This window comes from Nipponia nippon, unplaced genomic scaffold, assembly GCF_047370975.1.
Source record: "Nipponia nippon isolate SJK-2023a ecotype South Korea unplaced genomic scaffold, ASM4737097v1 scaffold_1, whole genome shotgun sequence".
Classification (NCBI taxonomy): domain Eukaryota; kingdom Metazoa; phylum Chordata; class Aves; order Pelecaniformes; family Threskiornithidae; genus Nipponia; species Nipponia nippon.
Window position 1 is genome coordinate 134877238 of NW_028262290.1, and position 25543 is coordinate 134902780.

General features: G+C 36.9%; 1 protein-coding gene across 3 annotated transcripts in view; it reads right to left on the reverse strand.

Annotated features, from left to right (window-relative positions):
- Window positions 1-25543, reverse strand: part of LRRC72 (leucine rich repeat containing 72) — a 67490-nt gene that overhangs the window by 23563 nt on the left and 18384 nt on the right. For all 3 annotated transcript variants that reach the window (XM_087773871.1, XM_087773918.1, XM_087773860.1), the window contains exon 3: window positions 5184-5460. In XM_087773871.1, coding sequence (XP_087629997.1) covers window positions 5184-5342 — 159 coding nt within the window. In that variant the 5' untranslated portion in view covers window positions 5343-5460. The remainder of the gene's footprint in view (window positions 1-5183; window positions 5461-25543) is intronic.

Consider the following 25543-nt stretch of genomic DNA (forward strand, 5'->3'; position numbering starts at 1 on the left):
ATTAATCTTGCTGATGGCACTGACGACATCGCAGTGACCCTAACAAGTTCAGGAGCAGAATTTTGGGAGAATTTTTTTTTCCCCCAGTAAATAATACAAGCTTGACCCTATACTTAAACAGTTCAGACTATTTTCAGTTTGAAGCTAGTGATTAACTTGAATGATTAGCCTACTGCCCGGGAAACAAAAAATTTGAATTCTTTAGTTTTTCTAGTATTATGTGTAATATAAATTAATATATGTTACACAATGGTAAGTGTAAGGGAAGAAGGCAAAATAGTCCCAGCAGACTGCATCATATGGATGAACTAGCACATTCAAGTCCAGCTTCAGTCTGACTTGACATCTGAATCCTACCCTGGAGAATAAAGACCACCACCACCCCAAATGTGACAGGCCTGATAAAGAAGCGTTCCAACAGATACATAAATGCTCGGTCTTATTTTTCTATCAGCACAATTTGGATGTATCGTTCATTTCAACATAACCAACTCTTAACTTTGTTCTCTGTCCATTCTGCGTGCTGGAGTGTTCCTCAGTTCAGCTTCCAAGTCTGATCGACAGTCAGAAAAGAAATTCTTGCCTGCTGCAGCTCTTTTATGGGTATGTAAACAACATTATGGCAAATTATTACTCTCGTCTCAGGAATCTACATCCTAATGTTTCAAAATGTTGCATGTGCACTTCCACAGTGGTTTGTATCTATCCTAACATATTAAAAAAAAACCCAACCTCCATTGCCATGATCACATATGCCTTCCAGACCATGATAACTGGAATTTTTGGTCCTCTATAATGTGCAAGCTTGGAATGCCTGAGGCTTCATGGGAAGATATTTTAATAGAGAAATTTTTATAAAAGTGTCCCTGTTAGTCATGTGAGTAAAACTGCTGTATGCAGTACTTGAAATCAAGTTACTAACATTGTTGGTATTTTTCATAAAAACATACTATGCATGTTTAAAACTTTTAATACTGCTTCCTAACCAAATTGACCACCTTAGCCTTTAAGTAATAACTGTTTCTAAAAGGATAATGTCTGCAGAGCTCTCTACATGTAGAAGTCAATACTGTTCTTACTGATGTCTGATGGCAGTGTGCCTATTAATTGGGTATTGGGAGGCCTGGATCCATTGCTGGCCCTTATCTGTGGAACCATGAGGGCTCAGGGAACATGTTCAGAGAGCATAGGCATTCCCAGTAACAACAACAACAACAACAAAATGTAATAACTTAATTGTTCAGTTAATGCTATGAAGATATAACATGGCAAATACATGTCCTGTGGTGATTTCATACTGTAATATGAAATACATGCAAACGATTATATGCCAATACAAAATAAAACTAAAGTCCGAAGAAGAGTTTGAGTTTATACATGTAAGAACTTGCGTGTACATTGATTCAGGGGAAAAGGAGTGCAATGACAATACCAGAACTCTTATAATTATTATCTTAATCATACAAAAAGTCTTAATTTATATAATAATGATCATGCATCTTAATCTAAATATGGGATAAATTATGTTTATTGGTTACCTGGCACTGCAATTGTTTCTTCATGCCTCCTGCCCTGGAAAAAACCCTGACTCGTCTGTCTCACTGATTTGATATTTTGGGATCCTGTAACTTCTGTTTAGTCTATCAAAGCTCTACTGACCTAAGCCGTATGAATGAATTACTTATACACTACATTACTACTACTGTTCTTATTCTCTAATGATTACCATATACTCAGTACTGTACCTGAGCTAAAGGTACTAAAAAGTAGCTAAAGCTACTAGAAGAGTTAGGATCACATGGCATCTGGACACCGTGGCAGTGTAGCAAAGGCAATTGATGTATTAATTCTCAGTTGTCTCTTGAATCTGTGTACATGGCAAAAACCACCATTACAATACTGTCCTGCACAGAAAACAGGATCTAGGATCTAGGCCTGGACCAGACCTTCTAGATCAAGTCACTGTTTTCCTCCTATGTTCATATAATCACATTCATAAATTTGTTATGTTATTGCCAATTAGCAGCAGAATGAAAATAGCATAATTATGTTTCACAACTGTTTCTGTTTCTTGTTTCTTGCCTTCATGCTTGAGAAAAAGGGAGCAGGTAACATTGAATGATGAAGGGCTGGAGAAAATGTTGGAAGAGCACCTTCATGAACTGCAAGATTCTCGCAGACTACATAGTTGTGATTGACTTTTGAGATTTTTCTACAGCTGGTAGGCATGATGATTTCACTGTCATGTAGGAACAGTTTAATAAATTCAGATTAAAGTTCTCTTATGCCCATGCTCTCATTTTTCAGATTATTATCTTGCAATGATATGTAGAGGCATGGTATGTATACTGATATGTATTGGCATTATTTAGACCCATGACTAACACAGGTATGTGTTCAAGTTCACAAAGCTGTACCGGGGAGAAAAATACTTGAGAATATGTTTGTAAAAGTGGTAGGGAACTCGAACAAGTAACAGTCATTGTAGCAGAGCACAATTTGAATCCAATATGGACTCTTTGGAACTGTCAAACACAGAGGAATTACTCAAACTACATGAATTATAAAGAGCTGTTAGATAACTGCTTGGACTTCTAGGTACACTGGTACCTTTGAGAATTTGGCTTTTATGCCTGTCAGGCTGTTTGTGATTTCATTTTAAAAAGACATTTACGGTTATAAAATCACGTATGGGTAGAGCCCACTTCCACTTCTACAGAAATATCTGTGTTTTTAAAATAAAGTGATAGATGTGTTCTGTAAAGTGTACCAGCAGACCTTAAAAGCAATTGTCATCTTAGAGAGCTCTTCTACCTTCATATAGTTCAGTGTATAAACACTGCTTTAATCCATAATACAGCTTTCTCCTCTTCTAAATATATTTGGTAATTGCTCCAACACCACAGTAAGGTAACTTTTGGTGAGTTCTAGGGTTTTTTTATTAGCAAAGAGTAGTACTTCATAACTGTACGATTTCTAAGCACCAGGTGAAGTATTTTCAATCCATTTACTGTATTTATATTTCCCCAGGCTCCCACTAGTTTGATTCCTTCTTAGACAAATGTTTCCAGTAGCTGCAGGTGTCAGAGCTACCTGATTATTTGCCTTGAGGAAACAGAAGATTTGCTGTTAGTTAAAGGTTATTGATACAAGGAAGCTCCCTGTTTTGTGTGTCTGCTTATTGATGAGTAGGAATAACTTTCCATTAAAAGGTAATTGTCTGATGTGATAAAAAAAAAATTCTAGTCACACACACATACATACATAGCATTGGCTTTTGTTATTTTAGCTCATTCAAGGTGATAAAAAGATTTTCATCTAAAAAATATTACTCAAATAGACTGTTTTGTTAAAGCCAAACATTTTTAGGAAGGTCTAGTGATCCAGAAAACTTACGTAACTTCAGAGTGGAAAGGAGAATTGTAAGAGCTGAACTTTTGGTTTTAAAAAATACTACTTTGAAACAACGCATTTCACATAAATTTTTAAAATATTCTGTCCAACAAGGACATAGTTCAGAATTTTTAAATACTTTTGCAAAATGGAGCGGATGCCTTCTAGTTATTTCTCTGTTTCCTTACTGTCTTTTAGTAGTGACGTAAGTTTGACCTTGCTTATTGTAATTCTGTTTTCCAGGACTGTCACCATTTTGTCAGACAGTTCAGAATACAGCTGGGGTTTATTTGCCTTCAAATTATTCTATCTCAAAATTCTTTTCCCTGGTTACAACAAAAAATCATAGATTAAATTTAAGGTGGAATGCTTAATATTTAGTATTGATTCAGTTTAACTGTGTAAGATATATAAAAACCACCCTGGTTAAACTAGTCCACATATTCAAGAAGACATTAGTTTATCTAGAAGGATAACCTTAATCCTTGATTTCCCCAATTTTTTAAATCTAATCAGAGAACCTATATTCCATGAAATTCATGCCAAACTATCTATTACTATATTTACACAGTTTTGGTTCCCGATTTGATGCACTTTAATTTGTCGCATTTTCAAAAAGTAACAAACATCCATCCTTTGAAAATCCTCTAGTACTTGTTACTTTCTAATTCATTCTTTCCGTCCAGGAATTCAGTTTTTACACGCTGTTCCAGACTCCTCTGTCTGAACTGCGAATATGTCCAAGTGGGAAGAAAAAAGAGTCACATTTCTAAGCTGAAAGTGTGAACCCAGCTTCAACAAATTGTATTAATTCTTCAACCTTAGTAACCAACATCCCCAAGGCAAAAATATAGTAGCTTGGGATAAAACTAGGGATATCTCAAAAAATTCTCCAGTATTACAGTTTCCCTTTGGTGCTCTGGGACAAAGTGCAATTCTAGTAAGTTTTTAAAAAATCCTAAGAATTAATGTTTAGCAATCTGATTGACTAAGAAAACTGATTTATGCTAGGCATTTTGGAAGGTGACATTAGACACTTGCTTCTAACTCCCGACGTCTGAACAGCTTTTAAATTTAGTCCTTGGTTTCAGCTTGAAAGACAACGAAAAATGTGCACATTTTCTGAAACTACACTTCATATATGTAAATGACTTGATTAAAATAATCTGTAGGGCCAGGAATAAAACATTGCCTAGTCTGCACTGGGATAGTTTCTGCAAGATTTCCTGTGTCTGCCAGTGCATTGTTGGGAATTTACTGGAGTTGGATATGTATCTGCAAGCGTTTTACTACAGTACCATCTTAACTCTCAGAATGGTCTAAAACATGTACTATTAGAACATTAATAACTGCCAATAAATCTTATGTTTTTTAAGGCTAATCTTACGTCACTGGTAAGCAGTGCTGAATATTTAACTCCTGGGTAGATGGGATTGTAGTTAAATACTGTTTTTTCCCAAATAATCACTAGCAAAAAAACCCCACCACAAATAAGAACAAGCTGAACTACCATTCATTGCAACTGGCTTTCTGGGGTTTTTTTGTTTTTATTTTTTTTCCCCTCTCTATTACTGTGCTAACCACATACATAAACAGCTTTGGCGTACAATGTGTGCGCTAAAATTAAACAGCACATCCTGAACAATTTTCTCTGATCTTCTCCCATGCTGCCTAAGAGAACCAAAGAAGTCCCAATTAATGTTTTAGAAATAGCTTCAACACAGGTAGAAAGCAGTTCTGCAGAATTCTCACGGAACTTCAAAAATAACATGAATATTTGGAACTGGTACCTGGGACATGCCAGAGTAAAATTCCAAAATGTTGCTCTGTAGCCTCAAAGCATCCTCAGTCACCTCGGCAAGGCAGTCAGACCTCACAGTCCTCGCAGAACAGCCAATGTAGACAAGTGCCTTCGCAGCCCTCCTGACAACACCACAGTGCAACACCATCCTCGATGCTCTGATTGCCTTCAGGACTTCACTGTTGGTCTTCAAAGTTCTTAGCGGTGCAGCTTCTCATTATACTCTGACTCTCAGCAGATGTATTTACAACAGTGATCCAGTATTACTTAAGTTGTACAGCCCATGCCATTTTGTGTCAAAAGGATAGTGGAGGAATGGTAGACAAGAAGAAAGAAAACATTTAAGTTGTGGAATCAGAGAGACGTAAAGGTAAGATCAAAAAAAAAACGGAAGTGTGTGCTCCTGTCTTAACAATCCCATTAAGAAATGTAACTGTGTGAAAATTAGGGGAAAGCAATGCCTCGCTTCAGTGGCATTCTTCACACAGGAAAGATTATCTCCTTTTTATTTAACACTCAAAAGCAGAAGACCTTTATCTAGATTTAAAAGGGAGACATACGAGTTATAAAACCTAGTATTGCTGTGCCTGACTCCTGGAAACCCTCTCACTTACAGAAATTCAGAATTTTGAGTGAACGTGCCATGTTCAATGCCCTGGAAAAATTAGGTGTCTAGAAGGGGATTAATTGAAATCAGTTTGCAGGGCAGATTGTAAACTAAGCTAGCCAACAGAAAATGTGATTTGCAGCTGTGACTTCTGTGGAAAGCAAAGCAGCCCCAGTGCCCTTTTCTTCTGCCTGTAAAGAATGAAGAGAACATTCAGAAGTAATTTTTGGGCAGGGGCACTGTACTCAAAGGGAGTCCCCTTGTCCCAGAGACTGTCCAGCATCAGCACCGCATGCCAGTTGCATCAGTCTTTCTGTGTGCACTTTCTTCTGAGAAGGTCTTCTATGCCCCAAATCCAGTGAGTACAGAGTGCCCCAAATCACTCCTCTGCCGGATTTGTGGCAGGAATTTCAGTCTACACCTTCCATGAGCAAAATGTAACTGCTGGTCCACTGGATACACTGCAATAATGAGGCTATTCCACTTACCTTTTTTTTTTCCCCTCTCCTTAACTTTTGTTGACAAGAAAAATTTCCCTTAAAAAAAGATGAGTGTGGCTGGTGCTGTCTTTGCCTTGGCCTGGGATAGTCTGTTTGCCTTCCATGCAGGTGAAAACTTGTTAAACTGTTCCCTTAAAGAAAGATCAATCACCTTAGGTCTCAAAACTGTTCTAGGATATCTAGATACCTTACAGCTTTTTGTAAGCCCAGCAACCAAAATTAATCTCATTGGTTTCTGTGAAGAGATACTTTCATCAGTAAATCCTGAAGCTTTATACCAAGGAAATTATTTTTATCCATGTTTTACTGATGGAGAATTCAAAGCACAGAATTCTAAAAGCACAGAATGGCAGTGACGGAAATAAAATTAAGATCTATTGACTCTCAACTCTATGCCCAGATAGCAGGGCAATTAGAAGAAAAAAAAGTGGATTTAAAGATATTTTAATAACATAGTTTTTAAAAGTTTTAGAATCCTTAAATGCATGCAGTGAAGTTTCAGTCTGAGAAGAATTTTTTGAAGGGCCTGAAAATTGATATGTTAAAAGTGATCCCACATTCTTGCTTGATTGGGACACTCACAGAACATAGTGATTGTTTCCATGTTCCATCAGAAATTTTTAAATAACTTTTTATTCCAAATTTTGGCTGAAAAGTGGGATGTTCTTCAGAGAGAGAACATACTCTCCCTTAGCCTGTGCTTTGTCAAAGTGAAGCTGGTCACTCTTTTTGAAAGATGTCTCCGTATTTAATACTAACTTTTGAGACAATTTTTAAATGGGAACATTGTTTTATTCTCTCAGCCTCACAAACTAAGAACTTCCTTTATATCACATTTTGAGAGGGCAGATAGCTTACTATAAGAACATACAAGAAAAACTGGAAGTTGAATTGAATCCAAGTCCATACTGTGAGAATGTATTTTCATATTTATATGACAAAGACACAACTTATACAAATAAGGAATTTTAATTGAAAAATGCTGACAAAATCCTGACTATTTGGACTGTGCAATCTGTTTTTGATTTCGGACATAAAAGAGTCTTAATTTTATAGAAAAGACGTGATGGGACTATGTATTATTCAAAGTTCTCAATTGTCAGTATAAATATTATGATCTTGTTCAACAGTGAGGGGATTGTATTCATTTTGGCAATATTCAAAATGCAATCAACCATAGATTATGAATGCCTTTAGACACTGTGCAATGGTGCATAAAACCAGTCAATTATCCTTTTTGGCTAGGCTTATCTGGCACTGAGACTGGAAACCTGTTCTACTGTGAATTGTATGCACCGCAAAAATACATACAAACTATTTTCTTGTTTCTGTTTGCTTAATTAGTATACATGACATTCCTAGTCATACTGGGCATGGGAATCTTCACCATCCAATTTTCACATATGTGTCCTACTTCTATGAAATTTATCTAGGAATTAAATAAACCCAGTTTATCACTTTTTAGAACCTTGTTGTATGTATCTTCTTGTCTCAGCCTCATGTGGTACCTCACCACGTTATTAATCAACGGGTGCAGCATGGAACTCACAGTTGTGCAGCATACCATGAGATTTTTGCAGCATTTTGAACTCCACATGAAAGTAAAGGAGTAAATGTCTTTGCAGTACGGTTCCCTGAATAATTACTTGAATTATACTGCCAGTATAGGTCAGTTTGGATCTTTGCCACCCCTGCTATTAGTAATCCTGATCAGAAACAGACAATCGTACCAAACTGTGCATCCTGTCAATCTGCTCATATAAAACTCAGCACTATCAAGGAATTTCCTTGAATGCTATACGGTGGCCTCCCACAGAGGAAGAAAGGAGCCAGAGAAAGATATTATATTCTCTAAGTTTCCTGCACATCGCTCTGCTTTATTCAAAATGTCAACCCCCCTCTCTTCTTGGCTAAATAAGCCATTCGTTTTAAGACTTGATTCCAATCAGTAATCCAGTTCACCATTACATTAAAATTGGCACATCCCATTTTATCACAACTGTAAGGCATGGAAGTTTTCTCCACATTCCTTAGTATATGTTGCATTTAGAGGATGCTCTCTTCAATCATACTATTACTGCCTTGACAGTTTAGTCATTGTTATTCATGAGGACTTCTTGATGCTTATCTGCAAGTTGTTCAAACTTGTCAAGAAGATCACATAGCGATGACGTTGAAATGAGAATGAATGAGGCCTTTGTGTTCTACAAATCAGTAACAGTCAGCACAATGCTTGTATTTTTCTCCTGGGAGAAAAGAAGATGATAGCTACCTGTGGCCATAAGCTTCTGTACTTGTACATAATACTTGCTACTAATATAAAGTTTAACCTCTAGCATATGAGGTGGAAAAACACCCCTCAAATGAAAGCGAAAATGAAAGTTTCCAAAACCAGTGTTCAGCCTAAGCTGCTAGAGCAGGAGAAATACTCAGTGTTAGAGCAGGCAATGAACATATATGGTTCAGAGTCTTTGAGGAAAACTTTAAAGACATTCCAGAAGAGCCTAGCATAGTTAAAAGAGCTGTAGATCGATAAATGCATTAAAGGAATAACCAAATAGCACATTAGAGGAAAGTGTAAGTATTACTGAAGCACAGCTAAATATATTAGCCTGCTATAGCAAAAATAAGGTACTCCTCAAAATTTTAAATTTGAAGTTAATGAATAGCATTACGTATAAAATAGTAGATTGAAATAAGTAAGGAGGAAAATCAAACTAAATTCTCCAGAATTAATTTTTTGAACCCTTAGGAATAAGCAGTTAGGAGAAGTAACCTGTCTTACTAGAAAAGCAACTATCAGATGGATAATATGGAAACCTTCCGTTTTCTTTTCACCAGTATGGCAATTGGATCCCAGAATTTGCTGAGAAGCTCTCAAAAAAATTTAAAAATGTCTTGGCATTCTGTGTAACAACATGTAGCTCTAAGGGCAAATTAAATGAATAAGGGATTGAGCAGCTACCTTATAAGGAGAGACTAAAAAGGCTGGGAGTCTTCAGCAGTGAAAGGAGAAGGCTGGGAAGAAAAGTGATGAAGGGTTAAGAAGTCATGAAAATAGTGGACAAGGTGATGGCAGAACTTCTGTTCACTCTATCCTGTAATACAAGAACTTAATAAAAATAATAGAACATCAGCTTAAAACAGATAAAACAAAACATTTATTTAAACACAAGGCAGTGGAGTTCTGGCACTCGCTATCACATGAGATTGTAGAGGCAAACTGTGTCAAGAGATTCAAAAAGGGATTAGACAAATAGATAGACAATATTGCCATAGGGTAGCGATGTACCTCTGGCATCCCTAACACAACAATGTTGTATCATGGGAAGTGAAAGAGGAATGACCCTCTGAAAACAGCTGGGCTTGTTATTCTCTGTGAACAGCCTCTCCTATTGCCACTGCTGGAGACAGAAAACTGGGCTGGATGTACCACTGGTCTTACTCAGTAAAGCCTTTCTTACATTCTTAAAATAAAATTAAGAGCTCTTTAAATGCAAGCATCAATCTGATAGGCATTACTAATCCTAAAAGTGAATGTGAAGCTTGAATACTTAACGTTTGCTGTTAAAATAACTTAAGAAGTCAGTGTTACTTATCTTGGCCTCATAAAAGTCAAAATTGGGTGTGCCTAGTAAAAACATTTTCAGTAAATGATGTCCTCTCTTTACAGGAATACTGCTGCTTTCTGAATTGTAAGAATTTGTGGTTACTTTGTTTTAAATATACAACTTGTATATTTTAAGATTCTATATTGTATCATATAAGGTGAAAGTACTACATGGTTGTATGTGCTTACAAATTTACAGTCAGACTTAACCTAGAAACCAGCATACAGCAATGTATTACAGCTTGTTAGAAATATAGTGGTGCCAATAGTATTTCCCAACACACTGCTTTATTTTTACATTTATGATGTAGAAAAATCCAGGCTCTAAAACTCATTTTGTTGGCATAAAAAGGGGATGATTGTGTGAGGTTCTGTTGAGGATGAGCTCACAAAAGATCAGTAAATTTTCAGCCCATCAGCCATAATTATACACAGATGCAATTCTTTCTCTGTCTCCATTTTTTTTTAATTTTATAAAAGACACCCTATAACTCTATTTGGTTGCATCATGAGAAATATAAAAGTAGCAGACAGCAAATGTGTAACACGCGTATCAGTAATGCCATCTTCCAAATGCTAAGAAATTCAGTAGAATACCCTGCTTCTACAGAAATCTCTCAAAACATTCATCCTATCACACCAAGAAAAAAAATAAGCATGTTCTAAAAATTAATTTTTCTGGACTCTGTTTGGCTAAGGAGAAAAGGTTTGATCCAGGGCTTTTTACTTAGCTACTACATTACATACCTTAGAACTACGTAACAAATCTTCAAACACACAGTAGTCTGACTCATCTGTGTTTCCATTTTGAAGTTCACTTTGCTGGATGGACTGAAGTTTCCAGTCAGATTCACAAAGCCCATCTAGGTAGTCTCTGCTCTGCTGGTAGGTTCAGGTGAGCCACATGAATGATGTCTACATTAGTAAGTAGTGCAGGCTAATAGGAAAGGATTTGTGGCATGAAAGACTTCTTAGTGATGAGAGCTTAACATCCACACCACGCATTTCAGGAAGGTTTACATAGGGGTATTTCTAGCCTGGTCCTGTGGCTGGAGAGCATTAGGTGTGCTTTGGGAGCATATCTTCTAGTTTAATCTTATCCAACAGGAACCTAGTTCCTATGCTTTGAGATTGCTTCGTGATGTGAATAAAAGCATGATGAATACTCCAGAAGCACATGCCAAAATGCTAATGGTGAAATGCAGCCATGGGTATCATCAACATTCAAAGTGAATTACATTTCAGTACTCTAAGCACAAAGGTCTTTCATGGTCTGGGTTACTTAGAGGCCATGCTTGTGAAGGATTTGCATCAGAATAGTACTTCTAACTTTCCTTTACTATGAGACTAGATAAGGCTAGGGAAACTGTAAGACATCTGAGCAAATATGAACTCCATAGAACAAAAAAGAGAACTTGTTTGCAAATATAAATATTTGTTTTAACTACATTTATCCACCAGATGGTGTCCCACAACATATCCTTTACGAGCTGCCTGAAAGAATGAGGAATGGTTCTACATCTCTTTCACAGATACCAACACTAGATTTTTGAAACTCATAAATATTTTTCAATATGTGAATGCTCAAGGACAAATTTTAAATTTTATCAAAATGCCATATCTGGAAAAAATAATGGTAAATGGTGCTCTTTATTGCTGCATTACATTTTGCTCATTTTCATCTTTCAATGAGGCATGAAGGCAGGAAGCTCTTAAGTGTCCATTTTGTATTAAAAGTGTAGAAAACCTGCATGGTTTAGAGAATATTGACACTAAACTAATCAATTCAAGCTGGTTTAGGAAAAGGTCACACTTACATAAATAGAAAATATTCTACAGTATACTCAATGACAAAATTCTGAAAAAGCTAGGCCACTAAAAAGTGGAAAAATAGATCCTTTTGATTAACGACTCAATAGTGGAAGAATGTTGCCCATACCCATCTGTGTCCCAGACAAAGTGAAGGAGATGGTTTATCTCCTGCCAGCACAAAAGGAAGATCTTACAATGGAGAATTCTGGTGAATCTTCAGTTATGATACCCCATGGAGTCTGTAGTAACAATAGGGAAAGGAAACGTGACAGACTAAAAAAAAAAATCTGAAAGAAAGCCAGAAGATGAGAATTTACTTTTTTTACTGAATAGGGCTACAGGTGTGTATTTGAGTGGAATTTCATTCTGTTTATAAAAGTATAAAATATCACTTTAAATTCTCTACTAGCAGAATAGAGAGACAGGAAAAAAACAAACAGAAAGTAAAAATACAATCTATGGTTCCGTAGCGTGTTGTTCATTATCTATCTGTTGACTAAACTGAAAGAGCTCACGGCAATAGGCTATATTACCATCTGTACAAAATGCTTCATAAATTCTTGACATTTAAGCCAACACTTCCAATACTTTTTCAAAATTAGGAATCTAAAGCTGGTTCTTAAATCAATGGCCCGATTCTCAGTTGCACCAACTGCCCAACCATATCTGCTGAGTCAGTAATACCTACAGCGCCCAACATCTTAATATAACTTACATAGGTTTGCAAACTTTTCCCCTCACCTTTGCCACTGCTCTCACCAAGATATTCTCCCCTGATGTTTCCTCTTTCCTCGGCAGTATGACAACTGTTGCCAACAGGCAATTTCTCTGTTGGACAAGTAGATACATAATCATGGGTAAAGAAGGGTTGACCCCATACCATGTAGATCCCAGACTCACAGTTGTGACTGATTCAGTGAACTTTGAAGACTGTCAATGTTTCTCTTCCTGGTGTCCTTTCCAGCATCTGCTTTGGGTGAGAAGGAAGGTTCTGGAGCTACCACGAAGCAGTGGCTTCACTGCTCCATGGCATCCCTCTGCTCCTGCCCTGTGCGTATCAGTCCTTCTCCCAGCAGACATTCCCTCAGCACAGCTCTGTGCCTTGGCCTCATCCATCTTTTAGCCGCTTCTCAAGCAGCGTGATTCGTGGGGAGTGACCTATATGGAGAACTGGCACAGAATGACAAATAAGTAACAGTTACACAAACAGCAAAAAAACTCAAGAACTCACTCTTCTTCTGGCTTTAAGTCATAGATTTCTATGAAGTGGTTGAGGTAGAGCTCATAATTTGATATAACAGTGATTAGTAATGATGTGCAGCTATTTGGAACCCTATTTAATAGTATGCTCCATCCTTTTATTCACTGTATTCTGTCTCCAATTTTCTAATTAGTTTCCAATCTTTGTATTTAATCCTTGTTTATTACTAAAACTTATTTTTTTTTACTTCTTAGTAAATAATGAAACTCAGCACTAATGAAACATGAGGAGCAACTATATGTATCCTTAAGTGGTTTAAAATGTCAGCACTCACTGCCTTTATTCCTTGGTATGCACCAGGACTGTAGCACTCTGCTGGTATGTGGGGCATCAGTATAATTGCTAAGGCCTTCTGCAGATTCAGGAGTTTGCCCTGATGAAATACGGAAGAAAGATACCTCCAGGGGTTGGAAATTTTGGTCTGAAACCACACTACTTGCCTGAACACATAACCTTGCCCCCAGTTCACATCAAATGACACCAACCTCCATCCCACAAGTTCTAGGAACATGTTAGTTTCATGTCCATGAAAGCACCAACCTCCCAATTTGTGTCTAGCTTTGGAATCAAAGACAACGTCTGTATTACTTATTCATAAACTAGTACATTTCAATGAAATCAGCCTAATGATTCCGGAATTTCTACTGTAAGGTGTTTCTAGAGAGAATGCTTAATTGGACTGTGCAGAGGTACAGATGGCCAGCACCCAATGAAAAACCATCAACCAGCCTGAAATGGGCACACTTCTTGTTATATGACCTTTATATGTCAAAAAAACCAGGGGCATGTGGGGGTCCGCCTCAACTAATTAATTTTCCAGCGGTATCTATTTGCATGATGAAGCAAAGCTTGTAAAAGGTGGGGACGCGTATAACTTTTTATTAAGGTATTCTTCACTTTGATACTGCTGAGAATTTCACAGCACTGTTCTTAAATTAGATTTTTGTCATGAATGCCTTGATGTTTTGTACTCTGTGTATAGTAGGCCTCATGTTATATTCTTGGAGACAAAAATAACTCCTTTGTGTTCAGCTGAGTAGCTTGGTAGCTGTCTGAGAGACTGAACAGTAATAAATGAGAGAGAAATAAAAGAAGACTTAGAGATTACTGAAACTTAGTGTGCCCGTGCCTTTACAAGGGAAAGTACCGGGTAGTATTATAGATGAGAAATCTTTTTGCGGCCAAAAAATGAAAGCCCAGACTCCAGATAAGACATACATTCTTAATAGGGGTGAATATCCAAATTAACAGAAGAGATGGATTCTGCATCTGCTGAAGTGTTCCTTCACATTTCAGTGCCTTTCTGAAACACATTCTTTAATCAAATATAGGTTATGAACTTCAGTACAAAAGTACCTGGATGTATTGTATATAATCATCTAGCAATCTTCCCTGGCCTTCCAATATTAAAAAAGCTTTGGGAAATGCCGTAAAATTGGATCCATGCTCTGTTTACTCTTCCATTTAAAAAAGAGTAACAAATAACATTTAAATACTTTCAATGTGTGCGTCAAATATTTTGCCATATCTGTAGCCTTTAGAATGAATAATTTGCATTTTTTTTGTGGCTTTCATAGTCTCAGATTCTTGGGCTGTAATGAAAAATAGCGCCTTGCTTTAGTGGCTGTCTTTTTGCAGACAAATGTAAAGCTGACGATAGAAACTAAACCATCCTCGTGAACCAACTAAAGGGGACAGCTGATTTTCTTAGGCTCTTTTAAAGACTTCAGCCAAAATCAGTTTTCTTTTTTTATGTTTCTCCTGCTAATACAGTCTCAGAAACAAGAAAAATTTGCATTCCATACACTTAAAAAGAAATAGAATCTTTTCCTTCTGGTTTTCTGAACAGTTATCCTTGAAACAAAGAAATACTGTATAAAAGACTTTACAGCCTGTGGCACAGAACAACACGCAACTTGGCCTGTAGACCATGTGTGTAAAAGAAAAAAACAATTTTAATGAACTATAGGTCCCAAGAAACAACATCAATTGTTATCATTACTTTCTTTTAAAATTAAAATGGTACAGTTTTAAGAGAATTCTTCCAAAAACTCATAAAAAAAAAAGGAAAGTATCTTGATTATATTTTACAATTAGAAAGGGAAAATGTACATTTAAAAATGTTTTTTATACATGTTTATTATCTGTACCATATGAGTTGTGCTTTGTCTGTAGGTGTTCTATTGATAATCTACTTAAAATGCTTGGATAAGGACTGGCCCTTTGGCAGGAGTGAGGTAGCATGGAGTACATAAAACAAGAATCAGTTTAATCTGTTTCTTCTGGTGATACATTTTTATTTTGTTGAGACTTTTGTCTCAATGTACAAAAATGCAGTTTCAATTTGATTTAATATTTCTAATGCCATGTACTAAGTCCATTATTTTTCCAGTCTTAACTAACTGCATTTCAGTGAATGGTGCAGCTACTCTTCAGCAAGCTAGATCCTGCCTCACTTATGCACAATTTCAGTTGAACTCCGTGAGAGTTCTTTCTTCTAAAGAAGTAGACATTTGAGTTCTAACTTGTATCAAGCATTTTTGGATCTTTCAACATGCTTGATGCCAAAATACAATGCTATGTGACAGTTTTGTAAGCTAACAAAATGAGCACTCACTATATCCTCCATTTTATTTCCACTGTAACAAAAAAGCTCATAATCTTAACATATACATTCACCTAATACTATTACTTGCATTAGTTGGTTGCAGGCAGTACTTCTTTTCTTTCTAAATTACTGCTATGTTTAGTATTTTCTATTTTTAACAGAGCATACCAGTCTGGCAAACAATTGCTAGTAACATTCAGTTCATCACCCTCTTGTAGGAAAGTGCTTTTGCTTGTCTGTAGCCTTGTTAAGGCTTTGTACCTGACAACTGTCTCATCTGCATGCAAAACATAAAGAGCTGGAGCTAATATCCACATGTATCTGGCAAGGAAAGCCTAACACTCTAAGCATTAGTTTTAAGACACCCTGGCTATTACTATTCCAGTCCCAACCAAATCATTTCACTGTTTCTACCTTCCCAGGTACTTAGTGGACTGGTAAAGTTTACAATCAACTGCGTATTTTGAAAAATCCAGGGTCCTGGCCATTGCATGTAGATAAAAAAAAAAGTATTATTTTTTCAATAGTGATAGAATTTTAGTCTAGCGTTTTTGGCCAAAACTTCCATGGTCCAAGGTATGTGTTGTGCCTCTGTGTCTGGTTGTTGCTCCCCATGCAGCTTAGTCACATTTAGGTGATTTTGAATGAATGCAGTTTGCAAAGTCTGTTGGGAATTTCCAGGATGAAAAGCACTTTATAAATGTAAAATATTATATTATTACAGCTGCCTCCAAGAGCGAAGTTGTGTTTAGCAGAACATTCGGAAAGAAAATTTACAGAAATTTATTAGAAGCTTAATTTTGTTTCCAAACCACAGTCATTAGGGATTCAAACTATTTATCTTGAATTGTACCTGCCAAATTTTGATGAGATGAAATTCTCCCCTCCCCATTTAAAAGAGCGGGATTGACCACAGTTATACTGCAGACTTTAAAGTAACCTGCATTATTAGGTTTTCTCCACATTCCAACCCATCTGCCTTAGGGTATTAAACCCTACTTTCATCTCTGTGAGGTTCAGTATTTCCAAATCCAAGCCATAAGGCCATGTCTAGACTACAAACTGAAAAGTGGGTTTGACTGCACACATGCGCACACTAAGCCACATGTCCCACAAATTTTTCATCTATACTTTCGTACATAGCCCACTCACAGCTTGGTTTTAAATAATCTACACTGTTATAAAGAAAAACAACCTCCCAGTACTAGCTGATGAACCATTACTATGATTGATTTTGCCTGGGTGCAGGCCAGGCACACTGCCTGAACAAAAGCTTGGCCCACACAAAGCCACTGAGTATAATCTGAGTTTCTGAGTATAGCGAGAGTTTTTCCACCTCCTGGCACTCGTGCTAAAATAACGCCTTGGTATAAGTTTAAGGGTTTGTGGTGTGAATTATGGGAGAGTTAGGTCTTGAGAATATTCTGAGATCCACACATGCTTGACAGTATAGATGCAAATCCTAGACATAAAAACATTGTAATGCCCCGAAAATCACGAGATTAGATTAATGAGATATTTTCAAGTACGCTGCCAACTTTTGATGCTGGAGCCCAAACCAATTAGGGTTCAGGATACAGCCTGAATTTTTACCATGCAAAGATTACATGTGCCACAAAGCTAAAGGCTAGATTTGGAGAGCAAACTCAGTGTTCCTGCTCCTCAGATGTTTTGCTGAAGGTAATAAGGCAAACAATGAGCGACTTCAATCCTCTGCAACATCCCTAGCCAAAAAGGACCTTAATAACCAAGAGTAATCCTGAAGTATGATTACATTAAGCAGCTTCTGTATTCCTGGGACTGTCTTCCTTCCTTTAATCTTTGTGTGGGGGATAATTAAGATATTTTGAAGTTCTTTCAGGTATTGTAGTTTCACATAGTGGTGTTTAGTCTTATGTGGTGATGCGGTATTAAGTCACTGCTACATTACCTACTGTATCAAAATAAAGAACAGTTAGTGATACAAAGAGGACTCGAATGGGAATGGAGGATTCCCAAGCCTCCCTTCCAAGGACAATCCCAGATTTCTTACAGTGGCATTACTGCATGTGGCATGAGGTTGAAATTTGAGTCTCAGTGCTGAATGTCATAGAATCATAGAATGGTTTGAGTTGGAAGGGACCTTAAAGATTGTCTGGTTCCAACCCCCCTGCCATGGGCAGGGACACCTTCCACTAGACCAGGTTGCTCAAAGCCCCATCCAGCCTGGCCTTGAACACTTCCAGGGAGGGGGCATCCACAACTTCTCTGGGCAACCTGTTCCAGTGCCTCGCCACCCTCACAGTGAAGAATTTCTTCCTTATAGCCATAGGAAGCAATGCATGTAGGAGGGGAAGGGGGCTTCTAGGGAATGATGCATTCACTAATGACCTCTAGGCAGACTAAACTTCTGCCAGGAAGAATGAGGAAAAGTCCTCCCTCAGATGTTTGGAACGAGGACTTGGGAAGGACTGCCACCACATTATAAGCACAAGAGTGCTGACAGTAAAAAACATTAAGTAATGGAAAAAATGAGAAATGTAAACTATTTTTATAAACAAGCTAGATAAATCAAATATTTTATAACCATGCTATTCATAAATATGATGAGTTCTTTTTAACATGGAAATGTGAATTTAATAATGCTAATTAAATAAAAGCTAATAAAAAGACCACATTGGTTGCTGCATATAGACAGTTATAGTTCATATTGGCCTTTTAGACCTAACTGGTGAAATATCATTTTCCTGTGTTGGTGGTGACATGGCATCTCTTTATTTACATTATAGACTACGAGAGCTCATATGCCACCTACTGGACAGATGTTTTAAGTTAATTTAACGTGCACACTATGAACACAGATTATCGGAACACTGCCAGCTAGTCTCTTGGTGACTGTTTTACTGCATGGAGGCTCTAAACCTCCCTTCAAGACAACTGAAAGATTTCTGTTGACTTCAACAAGGTTTGAATTGGAACTTTAAAGAAAGTTAACACTGCAGCAAAAGCATGCAGTTCTTCCTTCTGACAATTTATAAAACAAATCATGTATCTTAAACAGTTTATTCTTGACAGTAAGTGTTTTCTATAATGTAAAATAAAATCACGTATTTCATGGCCATATATACCTCTGTCCTTAGTAACGATCATATCCATTCATTTTTGTTTATACTTGTTGACTAAATGAATAGTAATAAAATAACCACTTTCCTCACTTCACTTAAGAACAGAGAAAGTAATTCAAGTCTTATTGAGTAAATTAGTTCCAGTAGTTCAGTTTTAGTGCTTTTTTAACAGACCTTATAATGATACTGAGTGTTGACAAGAATTATGTATCGGGTTGCCCAGAACAAAATATTTTATTCTGAGTAAGATATGCTTCTTTTATGTTCTCTATACTATTTTTAAAAGGAGCACAAAGTATCTATTCTATGTGAAATTTATAACATGCTACATATGTAAATGTGGTACAGTTCACGTAAGAAGCTGATGTAAACCTGGATATAGGCTAGAGTAGGCACAACCTAGAAGTTCATGTAGGCATTTGAGATATAACAGCATTTACTGCCATTCTCTACAACTATAAAACAGAAATTATGCTATAACTTCTTGCACATATAGAAGTAGAAGTAATTTTTAAGTAATTTTCCTTCAAGTAATTTCTTTAAAGGAAAAAAACCCTCACAGATATGGTCCTTTACTATTTTAAGGAGCTCTACAGCAACGGGTACTTTCATCTGTCACAGAAACTACTAAAATTCTTTTCTACTCATTTTTTACATAAATGGCTGTGAAATGCATTGCCACTTACTAGTCAACAGAATCTCCTCAGAATACCTATCTTATAAAATTTGTCCCCAAATTACCTCCTGGACTTGCCTGATCTACTAGCTCTTTATGACATTGTGCAAGTATGCAGCCTTAATAAGTATCTCAAATACTTTTCCTCTCTTGAAGCTTCAGCTGTGCAAAAAAATCTCTGGAGAGATACCCTCCCAATCCTCTGTCTCCTCTCTCTATATTATATTTGTGTACGTGAGTCAACAGCAACAACAAAATGTTCTCACTGTAAAAACGCCTAAAAAACTGTTAAGCACTTAGCCCTAGGATTTTGGAAACTTGACTCTCGGTGTGCATCTTATCACGTTTTTAGTTAGGGCTGTATTGAAGTCATAGTAAGTTTCACTAAGCTTTAGTTCAGTAAAAATGTAATTTTATTGTTTTAAAAGAGATCCTAGAGCACTCCAGTGAGGAGATCTTCAATTGGCAGGGATCCATCAGCTCTTTCTGTTACATTTTCTTTTACATGTGAATTCAAGGTAATTAAAATTGCTGGAAAGGAAGTCTGGAATGGGCTGTAGTGTCTGCGTAGGCAGGTGATAACTTGGTGCTGTGTCTTAATTTCATTCAGCCTGACTCATTCATTGATTGCATGAAACAGTTTGGGATTAAAAAGAGAACTAGGTGACTAAAACTAACTTCAGGTAGGAAGAAAATATCAGTAGCTGAGAGTAAAACCAAATGCATGAAATTATAGTCCTATAGATCCTTTGAGAGAGAGACAGATCTCCATTGTAATTAAGGTTCTCAGTGTTTAAAACTGTGTTTGAGGTGATAATGTGGAAACATTTGCTGGATTACAGCAGATCCTACATGTGCAAATAAGAGATTTTCAGTACTGTACAAATGTGCCATAATATTGGATGGATTAATTTTAATAAAATAAGCTGTATACACTTTGTTCAATTATATTCTGTTTCATGGGTTATAAGTGAAACCCTGATACCAAGTGCGTGGTAAGTCTGTGAATTTGTTGTGCGGGATGGGCCATTTCTGTCTCTTGGCAGGGAAAGGATTACACAGCATTACAATTATTAAAATTCTAATTTGGGGCCAGGTTTTGCCCTCAGGTACTTCCTTAATTTCAGTAGGGAGTTGCGCATGTTTATCTGATTGAAGAAGTTGGACACTAACATTCTTGATGAAGGTAACTTTTTTCTTTAACAAGAATATGCACTAGCCAAATCTCAAATCTGAATGTAGCAGGGATAGGTTTCTTACCAGGAGACAAATGTCAGTAACTGTTCTGTTTTGATAAGGTAAAGCGATTTCCTTGTAAGGGAGTGGGAGATGGAGCAGAAGGAAGGAAAGAGGGATCTTCTTCCAGATACCTTGTAGGCTTGTTTTTAAATTATGACTTCGGATCTAACAACAGGTTTGGCAAGTGTTTGCCTAGGAAATCCTGAAACTATGCCAGATTTTCTTAGCTGGTTTGTTGTAGAGTGTGCATTTTTTAAATACACTGTAATCATTTCAGACCACGTAATTAGAAACACAAAGCAGTTTACTGAAACATAGTGATATATTAAGAGTTCAGTTAATTACATGTAAAGAAACAAGACAGACTTCAAAACCTTTACTCAGTTTCTATTTTATTTGCAACTGGGGCATGTTGATGAGACTTTGCCTGCTTAACGTTGAGTAGGAGTTTCAGAATTTTAACCTCAGGGTAAAATTTTCAAAAGCATTTAAGCGACTGGCTCACTGAAAATCAATAGGACTTTCATTCCTTAGGGCAACATTTTAGAAAGTATGTAGATACCGAAGTCCAGTTGACTTCAATGTCTATGTATATTAAAAAATCCTGCTTTATTGCCCTAAATCTTTTTAAAATAGAAGTGTTACATTTCAATGTCACCTAAGAGTTTCTGAAAATGTCACCCAAATAAACAAGCTGTTATTCTCATATTTTTTTCATTTCTGAAACCCTGTTTTGTTTTTCTTTCTTCTTCAACGTATGCAGAAGATCATAAAACATGTTTTGGGTGATAATAAGCCACATTGTCTTCAATCTGGTTTTAAAATTTTACCACAAGTGTTCAAGAAGAGGTGGCAATTATAATTAGTGCAGGTAGTTCTTCACTCTACTGTAAATTTTCCTAGAATTTCAAAATAAACTTCTATATTTTCCCCTTTTCAGTCTATTTAATGTCTTTTTCAATAACAGTGATAAATTGCCTTCTTTGAAACCACAGCCTGACCTAAATTATTCTGTCTACATTATGTATAAGAGCAAGTAGAAAAAAATAAAATTGTAATACGAAATCTTAGGGAGATGAAGAAGACATAAATCAGAACTAATTAGTCATTCTCATTAATGAGAATATATGTTATGTTTTCCATTGAATCTCTCAAATGTAATTAACTGAGAAAATTTAGAAGTACCACTTAATATAGAAAAACCTCAGTATTAAAAAAATCTTTGGTTTGAGAATTTGCGGGGGGGGATATCTTGGTTCTCTAACATGTCTTCTGTATGAGCTTCAAAACTATGCTAACTTGTTGCACAACAGCTTACAAGTTCTCAACAGTTGCATTTATTACAATTTTACCTCACTTTCAGACAAGTTCTCTTATCATGCTCCAAATCACATTTTATGCTGCTTTGAAGTACGTTACTAATATGCTTATTGCTTAACAGAAAATAGCCTGACAGTCATTTCTGTTTTAAGGTGCAAAGTAATAAATGTCAGTTTCTTTTTGTAGTCATTTATCTGAGCCTGTACTTATTCTCAAAGTATCTGCCTTTGGAAACAAGTCAGAAGTGCAATGCTCTAATGGTCTTCTCTTTGGCACTAACAATAAAAATATAAAAACGAACTTTAAACCTTTCTTTCTGTGCAGCCTTCATTCTAATTCTGGCCTTTTCCTGTCATTATTAGAGCTGGGCAGGCCCAAGTGTTATGAAAAATTGGGAATTCCTTCTTATTTTGTGCATGTTCAGTGATCATGTGGGTTGCAAAGACAAAGCTCTCTGGCAGTCATTTGTACTTGTCAGTGCATACCCTTCTATTCCCTGTGGCTGTTTTGTGCTGCTAGACAGGTGTGTGCACTCCGCACAAAACTTTGCCCTTTGGACATCATTATAGTGTCTAAGAAACATGGAGGATGGGATCCTGACAGATTTACTTATAAATGACCATGAAGAAGGGAATTCTCTGTTGGGATCTTTACAGAACATATGCCTTGTATTATTCTGCATCCACTGAGAGAAGTGTGGTTTTTTCCATCACAGAAAATGGAGAAAGCAACATATAAGGTGTGAATAACTCTGCATACCATTCTCTCTGAAGAACAAGCAAGGCTGTTAAGATACAAGAAGCAGTTAAGGTGAAAAAAGCATGTAGTTAAATGTAGCACTTTATCCCTGAGTACATGTGCAAACATTTCAATGAATCTGGTTAACGGGCTTCTTCCCTGTGCAGTCCCCACAGTCACCTTTCAAGGGTCTGACTGAACAATGGCCTTTACACCATGCCAAGCAGCAGAACGGAGCTCTTGTGCATCCCTAGGAGCAGTGAAATCCTGTCTCCTGAGCCCTTCACTCTGAGCATTCAACCTCTCCAGACACTCAGGTATAGTCAGTATGCCCGGCTGATCTTAGGCGTCATAATGGAAGATAAAGGAGAGAGAATTTATTGCCTAGGACTCAAAGCATATAGGGTTTTATAGATCAATAAGAACATCCTGAGTTATGCCCAGAGGCAAAAAGGAAGCCAGTACAGACTTCAAAGACCTTGTGTAATATATTCCTTATGGCCAATATTAGAGATTAAGCACAGAGCAAAGTTCTACACAAGCCATCAAATCTGACGAGAATAAGGACAGACGATACATTGCATAAGTCTGTTTCGGAGGCTACAAAGGTAACTGACAGCCTTTACCTTTAAGAACTTATCGCAATTATCTAACTAATGATAGCAAAAAATATTTAGAGTCTAGGAACCTGTTCTGAGCTAAGCATTAAGAAATACCTTTTGATTGTGAGGTTTACTCAGGAAGAATAACCAAATTTGACTGACCAGCATCCCTTCCCTTCACACGACTTCTAATCTCTCTCAGGAAGACTCAGAAAAAGTGAAAGACTGCAAGCCCTAGGTCTGACAAAAGAAAGTATAAATCAAATTAACTGACAAACTCCTCAGAAGCCTGCTGACCTTTCAAAGGACCAAGGAACTGAAATAATGAAATTATTATATGAAATTTTCATATAATATTTGTAACAAGTGGAAAATACAAATGAAATTAAAATAATGTCTACTCTGTGTCTAGTGCACAGAAAAATGAGGCAATCTTTATTATCTTTCTATGGCAAATTCAGGGCCAAACTTTTCCTCTACAAAGCCTGTAAGAGGCTTGTCTTGACGTTTTCCTTCTCTAAGTAACAAGACCAAGGGAAGTATGTGACAACTTAATGATTTCATATAGCCCAAATTTGAAAGGATGATTTTTAGCTTTCATTGAAAGCTGAGAAGGTTGAGGTTTAGCAAGTTCTTTGCAGATCCAGTTGTATAGCCACTCCAAGGTCCCATACATTTTTCCTGTGAGAAGATTATATGCCTTATTTCAAAGAAAACAGCTCTCAAGGAAACTTCTGACTTTCCCAAGGCTCATCTAATGTGGGAAAATCTTTCTACTAGGAAGAGGTCCCCTGACTGGTATCGACAGGTACTGTGGATAACTGGAAAATGGGTTCCATGCTCTTAATTATATTGGCTCAGACACTATCCTGCAGGGAAGGAAGGTGAGATGTGTGAAGATCTGTATGATCTGTGACTATGAGAAAAAATGAAGTACGACTTGAACACAGACAGAGTAGACCTTTGGTTAGCTGCTGTTGACTAAAAATAATGCTCAAATATTAATGGTCTGTAATGTACATATCTTCTTTGACAATTTGCTTAAGGAAACTTTCACCTTCTACTTTTTTTTAAAGGGAAGGTAAAATGCACATCTTTGCTTTTGTGGTTAAATAAGACGTTCCATGAGAGTGGAACTTGGAGCTTTGTCAGGGGTTAGCAGTGATCCCACTCCTTCATACATTACTCTGCTGAAAGATCTCACTCTGCCTTGCAACATTCTTGTTATTCCAGAACTGGGTTGGGCTAGTCATAATAGATGCAGGCAATCAACTCAACTTCCCCACACACAGCTCCGCCAGTAAAACTCACTTCACCTTGCAACACTCCTGTTTTTCCTGTGTCTTTTAAGCAAAGGCTATCAATTTGGCACTTACTGTGGATCTGTCCTTACTCCTGCTGAATCCAGGGTAACTTTCTTAGTGATGCAAGAGGAAAGTGTTGCTGATACAGACAAATGTCTGCTTGTGACTAGGATGAAACAAAGTTGTCTTCTCTGAATGACTGAGATTTTGACCGTGACAAGCCACTTCTGCTTTCATTACAGCAAATAAAATCCAGGATTACTCTACATATCAACTCAGTTACAAAGAGTGTAAATGAGATTAGAGTCTAACCTTTACATAATGTGGCCTCCTGCATGGTTGTGCTTTTTTCCCAAGAAAAAGGTTTCCTTTTAATTAGAACACTATAGCTTTCAGTGTTGATCACTGTTGTTTTATTTATAATGAAAATCTATCGAGCATTCACCGTGATGCAAACAAGCACTGGCCTACTGACAGCATCTCAATTTACACTAGCGTTTGGATTTGGGCCATGTAATTTTATGTAAAATCAAATAAGCGTGTCACACAGTAAAATAGTATGTCAAAATAAGGACTATTCTTTCTTCTTTGTTTCCTTTATCACACGAAACAATACATTAAAAATATAAGAACGCTCTAGGCAATGTACAAAACTAAAAAAGACTAGTTTGGTGAATAAGCATAGTGCGAGGCTATGAATATGGATATGTTTGTACTAAGGAGCCTAGAGGAGATGCTTTTTATGCGTGGTGATACAGAAATACATACTTGTAACTCTGCACACCAGGGAGAGAATATTCCCCTAAAACAAGTAGTTTCTCTAGCAGTGCTCCTTGTTGATCAAAGCTGCATAATTTAAAGCATCTAGAGGCAGCTTTAAATTATTCACAATAATTTTTTTTAAGTGATCTTGGTATATAGCAGGCAGCATTTGTGTAACTAGCAGTCCTCCGTAAGTTCTATAAACT